Here is a 15195-nt window from a genome sequence, read left to right on the forward strand (position 1 = left end):
GGTGGAGATGCGGGGTATCGATCCCCGTACCTCTCGCATGCTAAGCGAGCGCTCTACCATCTGAGCTACATCCCCATATTGTGAACGATCTTCATGCATTATTTTATTTATAAACTATAACTGAAACGAATATCTCTTGACTTGAAAATGTTTGCAGGTGAAATTTTCGAAAGAAATATGTTTCCATGGACAAGATATGTATATTTCGAACCAATTTTTTGGTGGTGTACCCGAAATAAAACTATTTATTTTAAAGAATAAATCAAACTAGTCAAAAGAGTAACATTCACCAACCACAATAAGTAAAAATATTCACCCCAAGATAGAAGTGAAGAATGAGACAAATCAAATTACGCAAGGTCATGAGCCATCTTGTTTGCACACTTATTAATGTTACAAATTTTGTTGAATCTACTAGATTAGAATGTTGAAAGTTGTTAATTGTCTCACAGTCAGTTGGATAAATAACATGGGAGTTGTATATATGGTCTTGGACAATCCTCCCCTCTTGAGCTAGCTTTTGGGGTTGAGTTAGGTTCAAGTTCCATTCTTAACGTGGTATCAGAGCCCGGTTCCACCGTTATGTGTTGGACTGTCTATAATTAGTGTGGGGCCCTTAGCTCCTAATCGTTATTACAATGCAATCTGATTAGGGTTAATTAATTACAGCGGAAAACGAGTTTAAATTTTCTTTACAATGAGCCCAAATCATTTTATTTGAATACTAAAAATAGTATTTAATCTCACGTCATAAACATGCCCACACGAAATCAAAATCTATCATATACAAACAACTCACATTCTCGGGACATGCCCCGGTATATAGATACATATACATATATACTGGGAACAAGACATAAACATAAAACCTCAGCCCAAGCTGTGGCTCCCTCCAGAAGTACTCTCTCCGGTCTCCTGATATCCTGGAGTACCTGCCATTGTCCACACACAAAGACAACAACAGCCCCCCTTGGGGGTGAGCAAAGCTCCGTATGAAACAACCAATCATATATACCACAGATATCTAAGCAATGATATATGGTATGCAATGCATGTATGTCGTGGAGGTATCGGGTCAAATGCCCATCCACTGAGCACATGTCAGAATCAATCGAATCGCTATCAAATCAATGCTCGAGCTGGCACACCGACCAATATGGGATACGCGTATGATAGCGTCGGCAAAGCGCCATCAAGTCCCAAATCTCATATCCAATCATATGGGGCCACAATTGTCAATGTTTTACGGGTCATATAATACCGGCATAGCGATTGTGTTCACAAACCCCGGAATCCAATCAAATCATATCATGGTATCCAAGGATCATAGCTCAACGTGCATGTCATGTATCGATGTATGCATAAAATGATGTGTGTTAACAAAACATTTATTTTATACATCGATATTCAATTCTCCATGTCATGTATGCCACATTAATCAACAAGTAGGCATATAGACACATATTCTCAATCCAATCAATCAAATCAATCCAACATATATCATATAATACAGATACCTGTCGTATGTTACCCGGTCGCAACATACCTTAATTCTTCGTTTCCAGTTGATGTAGCCTGAAGATATTGATATTACACTTTATCTACATCAATAACATACGCATTTCAATCAATAACATATTCCAAAATTATTAATATGAGTTTCAAATATCATTTGAAACTTCAAAAATTCATATCAAATACAAATCATATCATAATTCAATTCCGACTTCGAATATGAGTTTCTTGTCGGTAATTCTGCTACATATAGGAAATTCAACTTCAAATACATGCTATTCCAGCACTTTGATATTTAGAGATGCTGGAACTAGAAGAAAATTACCTTAGTCAGAAGCCCTCAACGCGACGATCACAAATATATAATTTGTTTCGCGTTTAGACAGCGTCTCGAAGTCGATTTGGAAGAAAGAAAATCGAAATCTCTCGAATTCCCTCGAAGTTATCGTATAAGAAATGAAGAAAGAAAGAGAAGAAAAGTTGCTCTTATCTTCACCGCTTCGGCGCTCGGGCGGTAGAATTCTCGCGCCCGAGCGCGAGACATTCTGCCCCCGGCTATCACTAGTACCGCGCTCGGGCGGTCACAAACTACCGCTCGGGCGCAGCATGTTCTGTCCGAGAACATTATTTACATCGCGCTCGGGCGGTCACAATCTACCACTCGGGCGCGAAGTGTTCTGCCCGCATACTCATTTTACATATCTTGGCGCTCGGGACGGTCATTTTCTACCGCCCGGGCGCCACACATTCTGTACAAATATTTATTTTTTGTACTATATTGGCGTCCGGCCTCTCCACTCGAGCTCTTACAACGTCAATTCATATTCAATATTCATTTTCTCAATTTCATTGTACATAATATACATCAAATACATAATCACATATCAATTTCATGAATTATCGATAATCACACAGGATTTACGATAACACGATACACGGTCCTTACAATTAGGCCACCCGTTCTGCCCATAATTGGGTCATTTGTAAACTCCACGTTCCAGATGCCCATTAATGGGCGTGAGATGGGTGTGTTAATTGTCCTACATCGGTTGTATAACTAACCGGGGAGTTGTATAATATGGGCTTGGACAATCATCCCCCCTTAAGCTAGCTTTTGGGGTTGAGTTAGGTCCGAGTGTCAATCTTAACATGGTATCAGAGCCCGGGTTCCACCATTATGTGTTGGACTACCTATAATTAGGCCACCCGTTCTGCCCATAATTGGATCATTTGTAAACTCCACGTTCCAGATGTTCATTAATGGGCGTAAGAGGGGTGTGTTGATTGTTCCACATCGGTTGGATAAATAACCTGGGAATTGTATATATGGGCTTGGACAATCCTCCCCCCTTGAGCAAGCTTTTGAGGTTGAGTTAGGTCCAAGTTCTAATCTTAACATGGTATCAGAGCCTGAGTTTCACCGTTATGTATTGGACTGCCTATAATTAGGCCACCCGTTCTGCCCATAATTAGGTCATTTATAAATTCCACGCTCCAGATGTTCATTTCCTGGGCGTGAGAGGGGTGTGTTAATTGTCTCACATCGGTTGGATAAATAACATGTGAGTTGTATATATGGTCTTGGACAATCCTCCCCTCTTGAGCTAGCTTTTGGGGTTGAGTTAGGTCCAAGTTCTAATCTAACATAGTAATAGACATTTAATGGTTGAGAATCTTTGAAGAAAAAGTGAACTTTCTTTAACACAACATTAAAAGAGTTCGAGAACACCCACAAATTATGAAAGTCATCTCGCCTCACAAGCACGGGCGGAGCCACACTCATATATATTCGGGCTTTAGCACGGGTGACCTAATTTTTTTAAAAAAATTTATATATAAATTTTGGAATAATATGATATTAGTCCGGATATATCAATTTAAAATATTAAAAGATTGTAGAGTTTAAAATTCTAGACCGATCAGAGTCATATTTCTGGCTTCGCAATTACTCACAAGTGTCACCCTATTCTGAATAGCGAGGAGTTTTCCGCCGCCAACCGTGAACGTGGGTTGCGTATTCCACGACACCATGTGAGAATGAGATTAGTCAGTCCCTCGATTCTTTTTGTTATGTTCCATTTTAAGTGTACCAAATAGTTATGTTCCATAAATATGAAAAAAAAAAATATTTTTATTTGTAAATTACATAAAGTTTTACTAAATATACATGTGTGTGTATTGATTTAATAAGCATATAAGCCCAACTTCTCCAAAGCTCACTTTCTAATAAGAATTGATATATAAAATAAGAGAAATACTTTTAAACGGCCCCCTAATCAGAGAGAAATGGAACAAGAAGGCAGCCCGATGTAGCATGTGAAGAGGCAACGAGATTCTTGGCCATGTGCAGCTACGCACAATCAATTTTAAATTATAAATTAATTAAAAATAAATGTTGATTTTGTAATAAGAAAATAGTATATTAAGATACGTGTATGTGTATATGAGTAGTGTTTTTTTATATTAAATTTAAAACAGGTTTTTAAAAATTTTTACAAGCGATAACCCTGAAAATACATAATTGTTTTTCTCATATAAATTATACGCACATTCCGTAGCACTAAACTATTCCTTTACAAATTTAGAAAATCAGAGTCAGCTACTTTGTTATGCATAATTTGTAACTATATCTGGATTTATACGACGAACGCATTATAAGGATTTAACTAGGTGAAATCGGATTTAAATAAATAAATAATAATAATAATAATAATAATAATAATAATAATAATAATAATAATAAAAGGCTTGAAGACCCACCACAAAATACAAAATGATAATAAAATGTTAGAAAGTCAATCTCTCCTGACCTGACAAAGACCCACCCAGATTCTGTAATATAATAATCCAAAAACAAAGGACATTTACACAACCAACCTTCACCACACTAATAATAATATTTTAAAAAAATAATAATAAATAACTGTTGCTAAGAATTTGAAAGTTATAGCTTAGTAATGTCGAAGGAAATAATGATTAAAAACATTTATTTAAAAAACATGATAACAAATGGTGGGTACGGAGAGTCAAAGTCCAAGATGAAGGGGTCCGCGGGAAACATGACTCTGTCGGCCTCATCAGATGCACAGCCTGCAACGCGGTGGATGCTGCAGCAGGACAAAAAATGCCAAATGAATCCAAACTTTGATAATAATGCAATTATCCAAATATTGTATATGATCTTTCATTTGAATTTTACTCAAAGTTTTTTACCAGAATTTGATTCCATCTTGGATGTGATTATTATTTGAACTCACTCACAACATGAGTGAACTTTGCAAGCAATTCAGAAGCCAGCTATCCGAACTTTGAATGCATTCTTGAATGGTACCTTTGCATGTAATAAACACAAGGGGCGGGGAAAGCAAACATGACATGAAAAATAAGTGAAGTTTTTGAATAATCAAGGTGACTGTCAAATTACAAAGTGGTGACTTTATTAATTAAGACTTTTAAATGATACAATACCTGAGAAATCTACGTCCAAAACTACTTCTAAATAGTTAGTCACCAAAATAACAGCCCTACTATTCTACATTAAACTACACATCTTCAATGCATGTATTCAAGGGTTGCAGGATAGCTCTGCACAAACTTCATTCCCAAACGATAAAGAGTATTATTCGAGAAATATACCACTCATGACCCTTTTCCTCAGCACAACCCCGTAATGCTATTTCTACTCAGGGGCTTACTTTCACCCATTCATAGCGCCCGGGGAGTGGTAACTCGTTCACAAAGTCGAAATTGTACCTGAAAATGGTAAGACTGAATCTAGATATCCTCACATAAATCATTGCCTAAGTATCGATGTTACATGGAAATGAGTTCAGAAAACATGGAAAATAATATAACAAAATCAGAAAAGGAAAGGTTTCAAGTATTTTAAAGAAAATGGAGTACGATACTTTTCTGTTAAAAAGCGCTGCAGTGCATGCTCTTCGTGGGTGAAAAATTCCTCAACTTCAAACGGTGTGGGGACATTTATAAAAAGGGAATTAAGGGCCCCCCTTCGACTAGCAGCATTTGAACCATGGACCGGGCCTGGGTTGGAACCCATTGTTGAACTGCAAGGAGTGCTTTCCCGAGTGTCTCTGCTGGAAAATGAATTTGTTTAGGCCTTTTGCATACATACCCAAATTAAGTAATGTACATGAAAGCTCCACATGCAGCAAAAATTTATAAAATTAGAACAAAAAATGATTGATCTTAGATTACCAAGAAAGAAAAGAGTTTAGTTGAGGCCGGATGGCCAACTCAATGAAACATTTAACGAGGAAATCTTGCATAAATTACAATAAAATTAAAAAAAATTCATATAGGGAGTGTGTGGGGTCAATACTCCAAGCTCTGAAAATTGTACAAGAACAGCTTCCCCAAGTAATATTTGAAATCTCGGTGTGGCCCCATTAAGAAAACGCATGCAGTCACAAATGAGGTTTCAAAGCCATTGATGCAGGTACAATCTGGTAAAAAGTAAAGGGAGTATGTGATTCTTTTAACTAGTCATGTGCTCCTCTATTCCTTTCACATAAGCTTTTTACTGCCAAATTCTTCAGGGATATAACGTTTCTAGTTAATGTCAGGTTTCATGTAAAGAAACAAATGTCACAGAAAGATAAGCGGTGTAGAAAATATAAATACTAATACTCAGTCACATTCTATTATCAGAATTTCCAGTAAAGTATAACGCTCAAATATATCATCATCGTGGGCTGAAACAATACAAGAAAAAAAACAGGACCTCGAATGGATATGGTGTAACCGAGCAGATGCGAATATACCTAAACGTTTTCAATTTTATCCAAAACATTTTCAACTGTAGCACTTTTCTTTTTTTGGGTCTCAGTTGGAAGGGACTAAAGTTCAAGCCTAACACCCGCTGGAGTAGGGAAGTCGAATAAATATTGAAAACTACAAGAATACGGGGGCAAGGCAACCGTTGAGTTTTATGTGTAGTCATTTTTTATACACATAGGTAAGTGGAGCTGAAAAATAATGCAGAAAATAAGATTGTTTATTTCATTACAAGAACCATACAGCCACACAGCTTCGCTTACCTTTGTGAAAGCAATTTTACAAAGTTTCCACATCTGAAACATGCTGATTCAATGCATAAATAACTAACCCATGTAGCATTAAAGACACTGGAAAGAATGAAAAGGATATTCCAATTGATACTCCACTTCTTAGATAACAAAGAGATGATTGCTTAAATATGGAAGTATGAACTGAAAGCACTAGCACATCCAAGGCAGACAAGCATGATCGAGGAGACAGCGGCGCGGCACTTTTAATTTTTTTTGGGCAAAAATAATCGCATTTGAAGCTTAATTTAAGCAGGAGAATTTAAAATCAAGCCTGAGAGTCGAGAGACAAGAATATTGAATGAAAAAGAACTGAACTTTTTCTTTTTTTTTTTTTTTGAAAGAAATGTTAGTTTATCTAATAAATACAGCAAAGCGTATCCCCAATTATAACCCATTGTCTGGTTCCGCGTAAAAGCATAAAGATATCTGGAATCAAGTCACAAAATTGATTCTTTTAAATTTTGAAAAAATAACCATTGTTCACTAATACTATCAAAAAAACTATTATCGGAGAAGAAAAAAATTTGCCGAGCAATCAGAGTACCCAAAAGGACGAAACCCCTGAAACTGAAAAATCAGATAAAAAGAGTAAATAATCTTTGGTTAAAAAACTAACAATAGATAAATAAAACAAACGGTACGGTACCTAAACGGAGCTCACAGAAGCACTTTAAAAAGCCAAAACAAAAAAATCCCATAATTTTCTGCTGCATATGTAAAAAAATTTCCCAGAAAGAGTTATATCCAACAAAGGCAAAATACCTCCTAAAATCCCAAAAGGCCCCAAGACTGGTTTTTCCCACAAAAAAATATGAAAAATACTTGCTGTAATTCCATGCATAATGTAAAGTGAGAGAATGCAATGAAAGGAAGTGAAGGAGGAAGCTACGGTCAGCGGAGTTAACCATCAGCAACAAGAAGGGGGACATAACACACGAAAAATTTAAGAAAAAAATTGGATGGGCTTCAAATTTTTCAAAGAAAAAAAAACAGTAAGAACTAGGATGAATCTTTCAACAAATTACACCAAAATTTCGGAAACCAATCCCATAAAAAAAATCACAAAAGACGTCAGCACGTTTATTGTGACACGCAAAATGGGGAAAAAACAGATTTTTCACAAAAAAGAAGATGGAAGATTCAATAATTAAAAAGGGCTGCGTAAATATACCTTTCCCTGACTTCCGTATTCAATACATTTCCCCCCAAAGGGGCCTCAATTTCCAAACCGCCAACTTCACAGCGACAGCTCCTCCGTACTCTCCGTGAAGTCTGCAGCTGCTGCTGCGGCTTCTCAAGGCGCCGCGAGCGCAGCTCAAGGTAGTAATACGAGTCCGGCGTTTCCAACGACGGAGCTGCACCGGTAGATTGGAGGCGGCGTAAGGCTAGGGTTTTGGCGCGTGTACGTACACCGAGGGAGGACTGGGAGACATCCATAACGGCCACGTCACTTGTGGCTTCAGCTTTCCTCATGTATTTCCCCATTACACTCTACAGATTGAGGGAGAGAGAGCACAAGTGAAAACGGAGGCCTTTCGTAATTATATTATATTATATTATATTATATTATATATATATATATATATATGTATATAATGGTGCAGGATCCGTGGGTTTCCTCGCCATTTACATTAATTAATCTTTCGTACGATTAAGAAATATTTATATTATATTAAAAAACATTCAAAAACAAATTTATATATATATATTTATTTATTTATACTAATTTTGAATTTGTATAATTATATTTCTAGTTGATAGCATGCATAATAATATAAATTGGATAAGAAAAGTTGTTAAAATTAGTTTCATAAATTAATTTTGTGAGACGAATATTTTATTTGGTTCTCTCATGAAAATTATTATTTTTTATGTCAAAAATATTATTTATTATTGTAAATATGAGTAAGTTTGATTCATACTAAAGAAAAAAATATATGAGATTGTCTCACAAAAAATTTACATAACTCAAATAAAACATATCAAGAATTTATCAACCTCCAAAACTTCACATTTTCCATCATAAAGATGCTCCTGTATATTATTTTATTTTAACAGTAATTATAAAGTTTATTTATCAATGCACCCTGAAAAAATATTCCCTGCTCAGAATTTTGTGGTGGAAAGTGTAAATGTGTGAGAAATTTCAACAATATAGTTATTATTGTTGTGGACAGACTTGTCCTTGGGAATATTATCTCTAACTTGCTAACATCCAAACATGCCTTACAAGTTTTCACTGTTTCTATCATTATTAACTAGCAAAAGTTCATGCATTTCAGTATTAATTATTTAATGGCGAAATAAATATCTTGATTAGCACTAAAGATACGATTTCTCTGCAATAAATTTTTTTATACCGTCATATTATTTTACAGAGAATAAAAGTACATTCTATAAAAAAAATATATTATCAACTCGAGACCAAATAGATTTTGGAGTCCCCACCTTGGCCAAAAAATTCATGACGAGAAGTCTATAAATTTAGCTGACCCAGATGGCCAGTTAAATTAAGACTTTGCAAGAAACAAGTGCGTGAATGAACCTTTGTTAAGACTAGGTTTTATGTAAAACGATTTCGTAGATTTGTATCAGTCTTCTGAGATGATCGATCAAACTCATGTATACAATGAAAGTAATAATTTTGAAATAAAAGATAATGTTTTTCGTGAATCGGATCGGAGATACATTCCATAAAATTGAATCGGAAACGCTTTCACTATGCTTGAATCTTTGTGTATTAGCAAATTAACTCTATATTTTTTGAACAAAAAAGACCAAAAATAATTTTTAAAAAAGATTAAATCGATCCCGACACAGGCATCCGTAAAGCTTACCAACCGTTCTGAATTGAAAGAAAAATATTCAAATTTGTACGAGTGACGAGTTAATGCATGTGATCATATCCGAAAATTAAATACTATATAACACCCTTTTCACGAATATTCGCGACAAAACAAATAAATAAATAAAATCCGTCCAATATTATTTTGTGGGGCTTCCTGTTTTCAATTCATGCATAAATGTCCACTGCATGATCATCGTCCATCAGCTTTATACACAAAATAAGAAAAAAGTGACTTTAATTAATATATTTATTTAATATAAAATAAAATAATGGGTTCTTTTTGGAAATTTGCTCTGACCCTGTACAGAACCTGAAGCCAAGGAGTGAGATCTTACCAAGGATTTGATTGTCAAGCCATCTGCATTGAAAGCAACACGTGTTTATTTCATACATATTATTAGTTCCCAATGGTAAAGTTTGTGCCAATATTTTGTCCGAGGAATAATCGCATCTTATAAATTATCAAATAAAATAAATGAATTGACTTGACAATCTTTTACGACACATCTTGGAATTAGATTTTAAAAGTAAATTGATGATTCATTTTAGTATTTTTACCAGATGATTTATTAGGTATAACAATTGCGATCTGATAAAAAGGGAAAGTTCTCTATAATAATTATCTTATATATATTATGGTTTTAGATAAAATTAATTATATGTCATGTTCACGATATAATTTAAATATTAAATCATACATACATATATATATATATATATATATAAGAAATTGTTCCAAATATGCTTATTGGAAAAATGAAATAATGCAACACCAAATTATATTTTACAGGCTATTTGCATGATGTTAAGCTCGTTTACTTGTGCTGCATGAATGAATGACTGCATCTTTGGGGTGCATGGGCTGATTCACATAAATTGATAGTGGGCCCATCCCATTTGACAGCCCACCACCTCCGAAGGCCCTACACAATATCAGCATGTTAAATTCGGCCCATTAGTTTTGCATTTAGTATCTTGTCTGGCCCAAGTTTAACTACCATATCTTTTACAGGCATATTTAATTAAGCTAGTCAACGCGACTTGGTTTTCCCCCGATCTGAAAATTTTTTCACTTGATTTTTGTTGGTGATACTTTAGTTAATTCTCAACCACATTACGAAATTGAACATAATAATGTAAGAAAACTAAACAAATAACCATTCTCACCAATTTTCTCCACACATGCGATGCGTGTGTATATAATAATATAATATATGTAGTATTATATGTTACATTCACTCAATTATTTGATTTAATTATGATTTTATATTTAAAATAATATAAAAATAAATTGAAAATTTATTTCTCCTATCCATAATAGACACTTTAGAAAATATCAAAAAATTTGATGAGAAATATCTAAAATTACTAGTATATACGTATATATTAATAACCACCAAATCTTCCCATCCGAATATAACTTAACATTTCATTTATTTGAAATGTTTTAATGGAGATATATATCTATAAAGAATGGGTTCGTATTTAAGGTTTCAATTTATTTTACTCCTTGTGTGTGTGTATTAATCTTCGATCCTTCGAATTCCACTTGTAAGTATATATCTAATCGAAAGTGATACCCTACACACCATTTGGTGTGTACCTCGGTGGGCGCCGCCCACCTCTGTTTTTTTAGCATTTTAATAGTTTAAAAAAAAATTAAACAAAATTTTAATGTGAACGCCTCGACATTGAACTCTACACTTTCCTTCTCCGCCACAACCCATACACAACCGGCACCTCCACCGAGCAACACCACCTCTGCCTCCCGCAGCCAAGAGAATCCCTCTCCCCGGAATCGTTGCCTCTCAGATCTACCTCCACCATATATCATTGTCTGCACCTCCTGAGATCTACCACCACTGAGCAACTCAGGCGCCACCAGCACCTACCGAGATCTACCACAACCATATATCCCTCACCGGAATCGCCGAGACTCCCTAAATCTACAACCATCATCATCGTCTGCAACTCCGCTCCACGCCGAGGCCAAGAGAAAGAGGCGATTTGGTGGTGATAGGAGGGGAGTGCAGTGTGGCGTGTGGTGCTGTGCGTGGTGGTGGCGTGGCGGTGGCGCGGTGGTGTTGAGTGCTGGTGGTGGTGGCGTGGTGGAGGAAGCCTCTACAAATTCTATGGACAAACATCAATGTTGTGTTAGAGAGAAGGTAAACAGAAATTTTTAAAAAAATCTAGCTAGTCGCCACGTCACTTGCCACATGGGCAGGCGCCATGGTCGCTCACTAAATGGTGAGCAGGGTATCACTCCTCATATCTAATTACCTCAATATTTACATGCTTCTATCTCTTTCTCTATTTTTTATGACTTGAGAACTCACAGCCGTCACCCTTTTGGGCCCACTAGGTAAACCTGAACTAACAAAATAGTATGCAAATTATTAAGTCAGATAAAGTGATAAACCACATTAGGCAAGCCCTGTGTTACAAGTTCGTTAGAGAATGTGTTGACGGAAAGAATCGAACTTCTAACCAATTATTCAAGCGCTCATTTACTCCATCAACTCGAACTGTCCCATGGTGTGCATGCTCAGGAACGATGATCATATTAAAAAAACCGACCGTTGTATAGAAGCTAGAAAAATGTATAAGACCATGTACTGATGTACATATACATAGTTGCAAGTCTTGGTCACACACATGCTTGCACAATTTTACCCCTCAAAAAACTTAATCCTACAAGTTATTTGATCATCCTTTTCCCCATTGCAACACGTGCAAAAATAGCACCTCGAGTATTTATTATACCCCGCCAACCAAAAAAGAACACGATGACTTTTAAATTTTCTTTGAGAACTTAATTAATCCAAGAACAATATCCGATTTATAATGTATTATTGTCCCTCGATCTCGATCCCCATGCTATGGCTTCTGCAACTTCTTTTTCCCTTTCCTTAATTATGATCTCACTTTGATGGTTATCAGAATTTGTCATCATCCTAGAGGAGTGAATGGCGTCGGGCAGAGACTGTTCCGTTTCAGGTTCCTCCCAGAGGTAGCTAAGGGCAGTCACCACGTCGCTCATAAAAGGACGAACCGATGTGTCTTCTTGGAGACACATAGCTGAAATAGCAATTGCTTGGTTGAGGCTTTTCCTCGGAAATTCTCCTTGAAGTAAAGGATCAGCAAGTTCTGAGAATCTGTGTGGTTCTTTGAATATTGGTTCAGCCTAAACACCAAACGAAAAATTATATTCAGTTTCTTTCCGAACTAATTGTGCTACTCCAATCTTTTAAATGACGTTTTGAGTAATGTTATACAAGTATTTTGGCCAAACGAGCAAAGCTTTTTATGAATCAAAAGGAAATGTAAATTTTACCCATTTCACTAAATTCTGTCGCTCGCCTCGCCTCCTTGTATCGATGGCTCGTTTTCCGGTGATCAACTCTAACAGAACGACTCCGAAGCTATACACATCCGATTTCGCGGTGAGATGGCCGGTTCTTTGATACTCAGGAGCACAATACCCGTACGTACCCATAACTCTCGATGACACATGCGTCTTGTCGCCCACAGGTCCAAGCTTAGCTAGCCCAAAATCTGAAAGCTTTGCATTGAATTCCTCGTCAAGCAATATGTTGGATGATTTCAAGTCACGGTAAATCACCGGTGGGTTCGCCTTATCATGCAAATACTCTAGGCCTTTTGCAGCATGCAATGCTATTTTCATCCTTGTGAGCCAAGGTAATGGAGTAATGTGCCTTGGTGTAATGTCTGCAGGAATGTGACAAAAACAACATCATGGAGCGATATTAAACGTGCAATGCTCTTGGAAAACACAAAAAAATTATCGATACCGAGTAGATGGCCTTCGAGAGATCCCAATGCCATGTATTCATACACCAAGAGTCTTTGTTCTCCATCAGCACAATAACCGATTAGGTTTACGAGATTTTGGTGGTGTAGAAGGCTTAACATCAAAACCTCTACAAGAAATTCTCGGTTTCCTTGTAGCCCGTTTCGGTCTAGTTGCTTAACAGCTACAATCTGAATTCAAACCGCCCAAAAATCGCCTCAAAAGCAATAAAAAAAGACGATAAGTTCATTGATCTGATCAATATAAAAAATATTTGTACCTGGCCAGTTTTATCAAGGCGTCCTTTATAAACACGACCGAATCCGCCCTCACCGAGCAAATTTTCTAGCCTGAAATTTTTTGTTGCCGAGGCCAGCTCCCTAAAGGTGAAAGTTTGAGCTGCGATATTGTTGTTGTTACTATATTCCCCGGTGGCACGCCTGTTGTTTGTAGCTTCTGCTGTAGTCTTTCTTGGATTTTCTGCACAGAAATTCGGAGCATTTCAAATTCCTGCATAACATCAATAGTAGCAATAGATTTGGGATGCAAAATATTGAAGGCATCAGGGTTTGCATGGCATGCATACCGGGCCGAGACAGTGGCTGTGGCGGAGGATAAGGCTGTGGCCGCCGCTGTGGAGACGGTGGTTCTCGGTGATGATGGGTGGAGACAGGAAGTGTGCTTCTTGTCTCTTTATTACCACAATTCTTGGATGCTTTCTTCTCATGTGACGAAAAGCAAGAAAAACAACTCATAGTTGCGGCCTTCAAATTACAGGGAACACAGCAATCCCTGATCAATACTTGAATATGATTCTTTACAACTAACTTATAGGGATTATCTCGGATCATAGGATTTCTTCCCAAAAAAAATATATCTATTTTTTATTATAAAAACCCACAAATATGTGGATAATCCCTCGAATTTAAGAGATTAAGAGAGAAGGGTGATATCTTGATCTTGTTTGTATCAATAAGGGCAAGAAGCCATGTGAAGAATGAAGGGAAATGGCTTTTGTTTTGTTCTCCCAATTTGTCGGAGAAAATGGAAAGAGTGGAAGAGAAAATATGAAGAATGCTCGATGATGATACAATGACGCGGGGAAGACCGATTAGTTTTATGGATGTCTCTAGTTTGACCAAATTAAATGAAGATTCAATATATAAAAATGTATAAAGTTTTATGCCATCAAAATTTGTAACTTTTCTAACTAAGACATTCATTGATTTTATTGGATATCATGCTACCTAATCGATTCAATCTTTTTAAATATTAATTATATTTATTAAATACAAATGAATTATTAGTTGATTAAACAATATGAATTGGGTCATAATTTCACTACATAGAATAAAATATAGTTTTTTCCCATCGGTAAGTTTATATATAATTATTTTCAATAATTTTCTAACATGTTAATTGATATTTCTTATTTAATTAAATAAAAAATTTTGTAATTTTGATTATTTATATTTTTCTTCGAGTTTTTAGTCCTCTATATTTTACAAATTTCATTTTCAGTTATGTATCTTTTAAATTTTTTGCAGCTTTAATCATTTTTGCACATGAAAGCTAATATGTCATTGCAACGTCATTATCATATAGGTGTAATTTCAGCGTCGCGTCAATTTAGTGTGGGGAAAGGAACTAAACTTGCAAAAATATCAAATATAACATACTACAAAAAATTTAATGGAATGTATATGACCGAAATTGTAAAAATTAGACACAGATATATATGATCAAAATTGCACTTTTCTCATTAAATAAATGAATAAAAAATATATAAACAATTTAACGTAAACTAACTGAATCATAAAATCATCACATAACTTTAATATTATTATTTCATACCTCTGGCGATAAATTTGCAAGGCACATTGGTTCGTTTCTCTTTTGTTCTATAGAAGACATCTTCAGAAATTTTTTTA

The 15195-nt window shown here is 35.8% G+C and overlaps 2 protein-coding genes and 1 non-coding gene across 5 annotated transcripts; all 3 read right to left on the reverse strand.

Moving 5' to 3' along the window:
• Positions 1-2: 2 nt before the first annotated feature.
• TRNAA-AGC (transfer RNA alanine (anticodon AGC)) lies at positions 3-75 on the reverse strand. The gene has a single exon. It is a non-coding gene; the product is annotated as a tRNA-Ala (tRNA).
• A 4303-nt stretch (positions 76-4378) lies between these two features.
• LOC142522126 (cyclin-dependent kinase inhibitor 3-like) lies at positions 4379-8155 on the reverse strand. Of its 3 annotated transcripts, XM_075625283.1 has the most exons (4): positions 7777-8155; positions 5424-5612; positions 5152-5268; positions 4379-4622 (listed from the first exon to the last, which is right to left on the reverse strand). In XM_075625283.1, exons 1-3 carry the CDS (start codon positions 8088-8090, stop codon positions 5199-5201), a joined length of 573 nt encoding a protein of 190 aa, XP_075481398.1. In that variant the 5' UTR covers positions 8091-8155; the 3' UTR covers positions 4379-4622; positions 5152-5198. The 3 variants fall into 3 exon arrangements, with proteins under 3 accessions (XP_075481398.1, XP_075481393.1, XP_075481404.1); XM_075625278.1 differs by lacking the exon at positions 4379-4622 and having other exon boundaries at positions 4892-5268; XM_075625289.1 differs by lacking the exon at positions 4379-4622 and having other exon boundaries at positions 4892-5268; positions 5424-5609; positions 7777-8154.
• A 3923-nt stretch (positions 8156-12078) lies between these two features.
• Positions 12079-14325, reverse strand: LOC142522116 (putative serine/threonine-protein kinase PBL25). The gene is made up of 5 exons (XM_075625272.1): positions 13851-14325; positions 13545-13744; positions 13266-13455; positions 12788-13182; positions 12079-12637 (listed from the first exon to the last, which is right to left on the reverse strand). Exons 1-5 carry the CDS (start codon positions 14113-14115, stop codon positions 12293-12295), a joined length of 1395 nt encoding a protein of 464 aa, XP_075481387.1. The 5' UTR covers positions 14116-14325; the 3' UTR covers positions 12079-12292.
• Positions 14326-15195: the final 870 nt, after the last annotated feature.

The sequence above is a fragment of the Primulina tabacum genome, chromosome 2 (assembly GCF_025594145.1).
Source record: "Primulina tabacum isolate GXHZ01 chromosome 2, ASM2559414v2, whole genome shotgun sequence".
Lineage (NCBI taxonomy): Eukaryota > Viridiplantae > Streptophyta > Magnoliopsida > Lamiales > Gesneriaceae > Primulina > Primulina tabacum.